The sequence below is a fragment of the Brassica napus genome, chromosome C3 (genome assembly GCF_020379485.1).
Source record: "Brassica napus cultivar Da-Ae chromosome C3, Da-Ae, whole genome shotgun sequence".
NCBI classification, from domain to species: domain Eukaryota; kingdom Viridiplantae; phylum Streptophyta; class Magnoliopsida; order Brassicales; family Brassicaceae; genus Brassica; species Brassica napus.
The window spans coordinates 13,557,270-13,567,249 of record NC_063446.1 but is presented as its reverse complement, the minus strand read 5'-3'; the positions used below and the strand labels follow the sequence as shown (position 1 = coordinate 13,567,249).

The 9,980-nt window shown below is 38.8% G+C and overlaps 1 protein-coding gene across 2 annotated transcripts; it reads right to left on the bottom strand.

The window, feature by feature from the left end:
• Positions 1-6,828: 6,828 nt before the first annotated feature.
• Positions 6,829-8,738, bottom strand: LOC106420682. Of its 2 annotated transcripts, XM_048752606.1 has the most exons (4): positions 8,476-8,738; positions 8,289-8,374; positions 7,745-8,207; positions 6,829-7,439 (listed from the first exon to the last, which is right to left on the bottom strand). In XM_048752606.1, exons 2-4 carry the CDS (start codon positions 8,366-8,368, stop codon positions 7,407-7,409), a joined length of 576 nt encoding a protein of 191 aa, XP_048608563.1. In that variant the 5' UTR covers positions 8,369-8,374; positions 8,476-8,738; the 3' UTR covers positions 6,829-7,406. The 2 variants fall into 2 exon arrangements, with proteins under 2 accessions (XP_048608563.1, XP_013716977.2); XM_013861523.3 differs by having other exon boundaries at positions 6,829-8,207; positions 8,476-8,736.
• Between the last annotated feature and the right edge of the window lie 1,242 nt (positions 8,739-9,980).

The following is a 9,980-nucleotide window of genomic DNA, read 5'->3' as shown; positions in this document are numbered from 1 at the left end:
TTCATCTGAAATTGAATTATTTTCAACATAGATGAGTAAATGTATATTGGCTCATGAGTCATTGGTTTACGGTTTGGTAACATATTTTATAGTATTGTATGTATCTTTAGAGTTAGATTCTGAAATTTTACCTTCTTTTTTTTTCGAATTGACTCATATATGTTTAGTAACTATCTAATAATTTGATTTAAACACTTTCTAAGTTCTTTTTTTTTTTAAGTTAAGAAAGTGTTTTTTTCAAAGTTAATTGATTTTAGGGTCTGGAAGACTCACAGAAGACTTAAAAAGAAGTCTCGCCTAAATTTTAGTAGAATTTATGGTTTCCGCCTAAATTTTGGAATAATTTAGATTCCCGCCTAAATCAAAGTCTTCCATATGTCTTCCAGGAGTCTTGCATAAGTCTTCTAGAAGTCTTCTAGAGAAAGTCTTCTCATGGATTAGATCTTAAAAATAATTTAATTTTTTTATAAAAAATATTTTCATGGGTTAAAATTTGAAATCATGTAATAATAAACATTTTTCAAAGATGTAAATTTAGTTTATCTGAAAATGAATTATTTTTAACATAGATGAGTGAATATAGATTGGTTCATGAGTCATTGGTTTAGGGTTTGGTAACATATGTTATAGTATTGTTGGTATCTTTAGGATTAGATTTGAAATCTTATCTTTATTTTTTTTTCTTTTTAAATTGACCTATATATGTTACCCACCTTTCCCGCCTAAATTTTGGAATATTTTAGGTTTTCCGCCTAAATCAAAGTCTTCCATAAGTCTTCCAAGAGTCTTACATAAGTCTTCCAAGAGTCTTACATAAGTCTTCCATGAGTCTTCTGGGTCGAAAATATTTAACCTAATTGGAATTTTTGTCTCCATATATAAAGAAAATTTACACATTATCTTTCTTCCTCTCAAATGACTGCAAAAAAAATGTAATGTTTCTCACTCTAAAACTCTCCAACCTCTCTCTAATCTCTTTGAACATCAAAACACCAAACTTTATATTAATTTCTCACTTTTTCTTATGTCTTCTCACTAATTTATCTTTTTTTTGCAGGTTTTTCATTACATGATTTTCATCTTTCATTCTTTCAAAGGTAGATCTCTAAATTTTGGATATAAATTTATGTGTGTTTATATGTTATATTCTAAAAAGCTATAGATTCAACATAGTGTGATTGTTTTGTTTATTTTGTAAGCATAAAACTTTTATTTTTGAAGTTTTTCTATGTTTTGAAGTCATTTGAATGTTTTTGAAATATGGCTTTACAAAATATTAAAAACATGGAATATGGCTTTAGAAATATTAAAAACATGGAATTGTGGCTTTAAGAGAAACAAACAATTGCTTTACAGCCATCACAGTTTAATCACCAATTGGGCCCTTAATGGCTTTTGAACGGTGGATGAAGGTGTTACCTGAATAAGTGATTAATCATGAAACTAAGGATGGCAATTTTGCTCTCTAGATTTTCTCTCAAAAACATATACTCTTCCGGAGGTAGAGGGTTCTCCTCGACCAATCAAGATGGAGATAACATATAGAAGGAATTTTTCCTTGCCGCGAAACAGATTTTTATGGAAATTTTCCAAATATCAGCTCAGGATATCACGAGAATATCGTTAAAATCTCTATTTTTCTTCAAATCTTCAAACATCGAAGGTGTTCTTTTAGGGTTTTCGCATCAGCCGCCGTACGCCCCCACAGACTTAAAGCACCGCAGAAAAAGATACTCTGGGTTGAAAACTCTCTGTTTCTACTTATAATGGACGAAGAACTTGATCAAGTGATGAAAGCAATGTCATTGGAGGAGGACTTACCGGTGACACTAACGGAGGATGAGGATTCAGTGCCGCTGTTCGTAATGGAAGGAGTTTGATAGGGAGACTACTCAATCCGGAGTGTCAGAACATGGCTCGTATGCTACGTTCGATGCCTAAGATTGGAAAATCTATGAACGGGTGAGAGGAATAGCTTTATCTAAGGAGAGTTTCCAGTTCATCTTTGACTTGGAAACAGATTTAGCCACAGTGATGAAGCATGGTTTCTGGACTTTTGATGACTGGGGAATGGTAATGGATCGCTGGATGGAATTTCCACCGCCAGATTTTCTGCAGAAAGCCTCGGTATGGATTCGTCTTCACAGCTACAGGTGAATCATCTCACCCTAAAAACCATACGGACAGTCTCCAACCCTATAGGTCATGTTAAAGACATCGAGTTTGATCCGACTAAACCTCATCTACAAGAGTATATACGAGTAAGAGTCATTCTGGATCTTCAACAACCGGTTGGAGACTCCAAATTAGTGAACCTACCTGGTGGTGGAAGCACAACGGTGGATGTTGAATACGAGAGAGTGCGCAAGAAGTGCTTTCATTGCTTTCAACTGTAACATGAGAAGATTCGATGCCCTGTTGTTTAAGGCCCAGAAACTCTCTGGTGCCAATTCAACTGATAAAGGGAAAGGAATCGCTGTAACTCCAGTGATACACCGTCAACACCATCGTGATTTGGTTAGGGCGATTATGCATCTCCTTGCTCCATCGGTACCCCCTGGTTTTCCCCCAAAGTTTGTGGTTGCGCCCGAGGTATTTGAGCAGATGCAATTATATATGGACTATACGAACCCAGAAGAACGTCGTATCAGAGAGTTTAAAATGAAGATGACACTTCGCGATCTATCTTCGAATCCTGGAGCTCAAAGTTCATATCTTCGCCATGAAGATCATCCTCGGATATCAGGTGTGCAAAATAAGAACCTTGGAAGGGTTTTTGATTTCCGGATGGCTGAAACGGATGAAGTGATATCATCAGCTGAAGGAGGAATGACGCACAAAGCTTTAATACCTCGGGAACCGATTCAGAGCGCATTGCTTCCTGTAGGAAGGTCCTTTCCAAATGGAAGCGCAATGAGGTCAGCAATTCAAAAAAGATGATATCAAAACTGCAGACCGAGTTAGAGGAGGAAGAGGAGAAGGTAGCTCTTACTATTCAGAGAATCGTTTATCTGAAGCTGGAACTGGCTAAATTGTTTCAAGAAGAGGAAGAGTTTTGGAAGCTCAAAAGCAAGAAAAACTGGTTACAGTCAGGTGATAAGAACACTAAAGTCTTTCATGGTTGGGCTAAGACGAGGAAAATGAAGAACAACATTCCGAGTCTCACAGATACGGATGGAGTTGAGCACACATCAGAAGAAGCTAAAGGAGATATAGCGATAAAGTACTTCTCTGAGTTATTCTCTTCAACCCAGCCCACTGATGCTTCAGAACTTCTTCAAGGTTTCTCTCCAAGGGTGACAGATCGTATGAATGAGGGACTGATCAAGCCAGTTACTGATGCAGAGATAAGGAGAGCGGTGAAAGCAATAAAGAGTGATAGTTCTCCCGGGGCAGATGGTATGACAGGTCATTTCTTTCAGAAATTTTGGTCTATCACTGGACCTTAAATCGTGGAAGAGGTGAAGAAGTTCTTCATGGAGGGAGCTATACCCCAAGACTGGAACTACACCCAGCTCTGTCTACTACCAAAGAAACCTAACCTTTCTCTCATGACGGACTTACGGCCAATCAGCTTATGTGCAGTCTCGTACAAGATTGTCTCTAATATCTTATGTGCACGCTTGAAAGGCATTCTTCCTCTCTTGGTATCACCAACCCAAGGAGCTTTTGTTGCAGGCAGACTGATCTCCGATAACTTACTGATAGCGCATGAGATGGTACATGGCCTTAAAACCAACCCGAACTGCAAAGGAGACTACATTGCGATCAAAACAGATATGTCAAAAGTTTATGACAGAGTAGAGTGGGATTTCTTGGAAGTTTTGTTTCAGAGAATGGGTTTTGACGGCAAGTAGATTCAGTGGATTATGTTGTGTATCCGATCGGTTACTTATATAGTGCTCTTTAACGGTCAGACGTATGGGAGGATCACACCGGAACGCGGTATACGACAAGGTGACCCGTTGTCTCCATTCCTTTTCATCTTATGCGTAGAAGCATTGGTGCATGTGATGAACAGAGCTGAACTGGAGAGGGTAACATCATCAGAATGCGACTAACGAGAAACTATCCTTCTATACAACACTTATTGTTCGCTGACGACAGCCTCTTTCTATGCAGAGCGACACTGAAAGAATGTACCAGCTTTATACACTGTTTAGAGTTGTGTGGCAAAGCATCAGGGCAAGATTTTAACTTTCATAAGTCCTCAATCACGTTTGGTGCTGACACTGATCATGTGATGAAACGCCTGATTGCCGGGTTACTAGAGATGGAGAATGAGGGTGGAGCTGGTACTTACTTGGGACTCCCAGAATGTTTCAGTGGTTCGAAACAGAAGTTACTAGCGTTTATAGGTGAGAAACTTGGTAAAAGACTTAGTGGATGGTATGCCAAAACGCTTTCTTTTGGAGGAAAGGAGATACTCCTTAAGCCAATTGCTATGGCTCTTCCTGTCTACGCTATTTCTTGTTTCAGATTGACGAAGCACAATTTTCAAAAGATTATGAGTGCAATGGTGGCCTTTTGGTGGAATGAGTGTAGTGATGAGAAAAATATACATTTGGTGTCTTGGCCAAAGCTTTGTATGCCGAAGGACTTTGGTGGTTTAGGTTTCCAGGACGTTGAGGATTCTAATCAAGCCTTGTTGGCGAAACAAGCATGGAAACTTCTAAACGAGCCACAGAGCCTTCTAGCACAAGTTTACAGAGGTAGATACTATGCTAACAAGGATTTCTTGGAGTGTGGTAAGGGTTATATACCTTCATATGCTTGGAGAAGCATTATGTTTGGGCGTGAGCTTCTGACGAAGGGACTCATTAAGTCCATTGGCAATGGGAGATCGACATCAATCTGGAGTGAGAACTGGATCATGGACGATGTTTTGAGGCGTCCTGTCAATCGACAATTGCTCATTGATGCTAATCTTAAGGTCTCATCGCTATTTGACAGCCCAGGTGAATGAAATGATTTGTGGTTAACAGAGCTATTCCCTCCGAATGAGGTTCGTAGAATTAAACAAATGGTGCCAGGAGAAGTTAATGATTGTTATGTATGGGCTCACTCAAGGCACAAGGCTTACACAGTCAAGACTGGCTACGAGATGCTCGCTAAAGCAAAGTCGTTGGTGGCAGGACCGATTCCTCCAGAGGAACAGGTTCGGAATGCATTGAAGAGAAGAATATGGAAAATTCCTATACTACCAAAGATTCAAATGTTTCTTTGGAGAGCCGTGTCAGGAGCTTTAGCTGTTGCTGAGCGGCTAAACTCCAGAGGTCTTGGTGTGGATACTATGTGTAAATTATGCCAAGGCGGCTCAGAAACTATCAATCATGTCCTGTACCAGTGCTCAGTAGCCACTCGGGTATGGTCTGATGCAAGAAACCGGCTCCCTGTTGCGTCACTACAACGCTCTCTTGAAGAAAATTTGGTGTTTGTTTTTAATTTAATGGAGGATAAGAGCAGACCGCAGACTTTAGTACACTTTGTTCCTTGGATGTTGTGGTTAGTATGGAAGAACAAGAACTCCATCGTGTATGCTGAAACTCAAGAATCCATGGAGCGATTACTTAGAGATATGGTAAACGAAGTTGACCAATGGTTTTTGTTGAACACTGCTCCACCATGAGATAGTGCGAAGGGACATTGTCTGCTAAGTTGTGATAGCTGGTCACCGCCTGAGAATGGAGTAATCAAATGCAATATCCACGCCAATTGGAGGAATGCACACCTTCACAGTGGGATAGCTTGGATTGCAAGAGATCAGTCTGGTAATGTGTCTCATCATGCAAGGGACGTGCTCATCCATGCACCCAATCGAATGGTCGTTGAGCTGCGCTGTGTAATCTGGACCCTGATGAGTCTAAGTGATATAGGAATCACAAAAGTAATCATTGCATCGGACTACAACGAGGTGATGGAAGCTATTAAATCACCCCTTCAATGGCCTCGATACAGGGATTTGCTGCACCAAGTGATGAAACTCAAAGAGAAGTTTACTATGGTGGTTTTTGAAGGAGAGAAAATATCAGCGAACGGGATTGCCCGTGACATAGCAAGAAGTGTGCTGAGAGATGGAAAGTTTCAATCTTACCTAGCTTTGGGAGGTCCTTCCTGGCTTCATGAGCGGCTTGCGAGAGAAAGGAATAGAAGCGACTTATGACTCTTATTTAGAGTGGTGTTTGCTTTATTTTTTTTTCAAATTTCCTACCTTGTGGTAGAAGGCATTGCCTTGTGTTCTTGGGTTTCAAACACTTTTGATTAATATCAATCCAGATGTTCAAAAAAAAAAAATGAAAGGTTACTGGAATAATTAGAATTAGTCTGTGCAGATTTTATTTTTTTTTGTTTTAGAAATGACATGGTTTTAATATGAGATAGCTCTTTCTAATTGGTTGATTAAATTTGCTGGTCTGAGAAAAGTATTCCGAAGAAGAAGTTTTATTAACCAACTCAAATTAGGATCAAGCTTGACGAAAAAAGGTTCATCGAAAATACGTTTTGCAGAGCAGGAAAAAAAGGGAGAAAGAGGAATCGTTTGAGTTATATCCCTGAAGACGTTGACACAAAAAGAACGACAATCAAACTGAAGTTGTTTTAAATGATATGGCTGATGTGTTAATTTGTTTGCATGGAATATTTTGGATGATGTAATTTTATTTATAGTAGATTATTCAGCTATTATGTTTCTCAGAGGGAGGACGACAAGGCGTCAGTATAATTACTTTTATAATCAATCTTCGTTATCGAGATTCATCGGCTAATTTATAATTACTTTCTACGAAATTGTATAGTGTTCTTTTTCTTCTTTCTTACCTTTATGTTGGATGAGATAAAATAAACTGTATATAGCCAGGACTCGCGACACAGTCTCAATAGTTAATCTCCAAAACAACAGAAGAATATTAATGAAAATAATAAAAAATAAAATTATCAGAAATTTAACAAGTGAAACTAGTCCCTACGGTGCTTCGTTAAATAGAGGGAGAAACAAGTCATGGATAATTCCCTGCTTTATGGCTCTCAGTGTGTGTCTTGCTTCCTTAGCTTCTGTGTCAAAGAGAGACTTCCACATGTCTAAAATGTCAGTCTCCATTGCATCCCTCGCAAACCCATAAGCTTTTGAAACACTTCTCACACACTCCAACGTCTCCACAAGCTTTTTCACCCCTTCTTCAACAGGAGACGACGTAGCCTCTCGGCCACATGTTCCTCCCGCTTTGAGTAAGTAGACAGTACAATTCAACATACGAAATTGATAACCAATAATCTTGTCAGTCTCCCACATGACTCCCCACCGAGCCGAATTGTTGCCATCAATCTGATATACCCCATTCGTCGGTTTGATATATTTTGTGTAGACATAATGCATAACTAGAAGCAACCTATCCATCACATGCCCTTCATTAATGGCGCCCGCTTTTGCATCTCGCCACAACCTATAACAAAACCATAACATAGTACGAATGTCATCACACAAGGAGAACATGGATTGAGCCACGTATAAGGAGAGCTCAACTCCTAATCGCACGGACTCCTCTTTCAGTTCCTCCGTTTCAAAATTCTTCCCTAGAATGTAAGGAGAAGATACTACTGGCATTGCCAGTATATCCCTAGGCAATGGTTTGCGAAAAATAGGCATAAACAAATCTCTAAGAAACCTACTCTCCACCGCTCTGGATATTGTTTCACCATCGTCAAACAGAGATTTCCACAAGGCAGAAATATTAGACTCTATCGTCACCTTGGCAAACCCATTCACCTCTGAAAGGGACCTCAATTTATCATCTAGCTTCTCCAGCACTTGTTGCTTGTATTTATCAATAGCCGATGATAGTTGGCGCTCATCAAAATATGTAATGTTTGTTCTAAGAAACCAATCAAAGCGATTTAAGATTATGACTCCATCAGCGAAATGCTTCCAAGTGTTCCTGATTAATTCCCATTGGACAGAGTTTCCACAATCCTGACTCGTCGCCGTCCTCTTGGGTTTGATATATTTTGAGTAGACAAAATGCATAACACGAAGCAGCCTTTCCAACACGTGATTCTGGCCCCTTATAACACCTTTCCATAACATATAGCAGAACCATGACAGAGTAGGAATGTCATCACACAACAAGAGCATTGATTGAGCCACATGTACGGAGAATTCAACTCCTAGCCGCATAACCTCAGCTTTTATATCCTCTTTCCCTGAGAAAGTCCTACAAAACAACAAACAATATATATAAGCCAATATTCTATTCGACTTAATTATACCGTGACAGCCAAGGGACTACACTGACCTCGTGTATGGGTAATATCTGAACGATCCCGCCAATGGACGGAGACGACGCAGGACAAGAGAGGTATCTCTTGATTTCATCTCGGTCTTTGCCAAAAAAACCATTACAAAAAGTCAGAATTATAAAATCAAAACGCAATTGCAAGATGATCAGAGCTAAACCTAGATACACGCCATCTGATAAATACCTGTGTGTATGTAGAGAGAGGGGGGGATAGGGTTGCTGCCTTCGGTTTTTGGTTCAACGATGTTTCTAAGGAATTATATACGAAAGTTAGGGTGTAAATTATCTATAAATCGGAAATTTATAAAATTGTTAAGAAAGAGGAAGTTATTAATTAAGGAAATATTTTATGAATTGATTTGGAAAGGCCTTTTGTTCGGGCCCGTTCTATTCCTTTCTTTAATAATGATGACATTGATTAACGAATTTTAAAATTACCAACTTGGGTGGCTGATCGGATTCCGACGGATCCAACCAGTTCAGCTAGGTTTTAATTTTTTTTTTTTTTTTTTTTTAAAGTTAAAACTAAATCTAGACACATATTTAACCTCTGCGTGGAAGGTGCAGCCCACCGATAGATCTTCTTCCGGATATTCAAATGGATTGAAATACAGTAGCCCATATCCGTGTAGAGTGACCAGGAAAATGTGATTTAGTTTCGTATCGCAGGTAGATCGAACCTGAAATGTGATAACATCCCAAGCCCTTTTCCTTACCGCCTCACTTCAAGCAAAGCTAGGGTAGCTAGGTTTTAATATTTTCTCCCACATTGCCGGATCTTCTCCTCCCTGCTCCGCCTCCTCTGCCACGTTCCTCCGCCGCTCCGTTCCCCTTCACTTAAACAATTTTTCCAAATTAATTTTATCAACCGAAGCTTTTCTTCGTTTATCGATTTGGTGTTCTTTTATGTTACACTCAAGAGAAATCAGATATTTTAGCTGACCTAAAAAAGAGAAATAAACAAGATAATAAGAGCACCCCTATTAGTGAACTTATGGAACTTATGAAGGATTCACACAGATTCCAAAAAAAAAATATTAAAATAATGAATAGTGATGAACTTGTCTCTTTCCACTTTTTCCCAGTGAACCGGGTTCATCACTGTAGCGCGGACCCCACGGCACGTGGTGGTCCGCGATTGGTCCGATTAATTTTTTTTCTTTTTTTTTTTAAAACTAAAAATCAAACAAAAAAATAAAAAAATAAAAAATACTTTGTGAACCTTTTCACTGGGTTCACTAATGTGGGTGCTTTAAATGGACACGAAGGCAAGTGGTTCTGTTTAATCACCACGTGAATAAGAGCGTGTATCTCACATACACTATCTTATCGAATATTTAAAGAACACGCGCTTGGGATAAAACTGGATAGATGCAGAACGGAGCCTTTGCCTTGCACTTTCTGTTTTTTTTTAACAAAAAAAAGCAAGAGAGATAAAGAATCTACAGTGATCTTCTATCTTCAGAAATATTGGATTCTGCAGACAACAAAAATCCAAAGCGACTTTCACATTTTGATAGTACAAAAAATCCAATTACTTTATTTGATACTAAAACAAGCACTAAGAGCATTTTCAATCACACTCTATTTTTTTCTCTAAAATAGAGTTTAGAGTAAAAATGTTCCAATAGTACTCTATTTTCTACTCTATAATAGTGGAAACCTATTTTTTACTCTATATATAGAGTA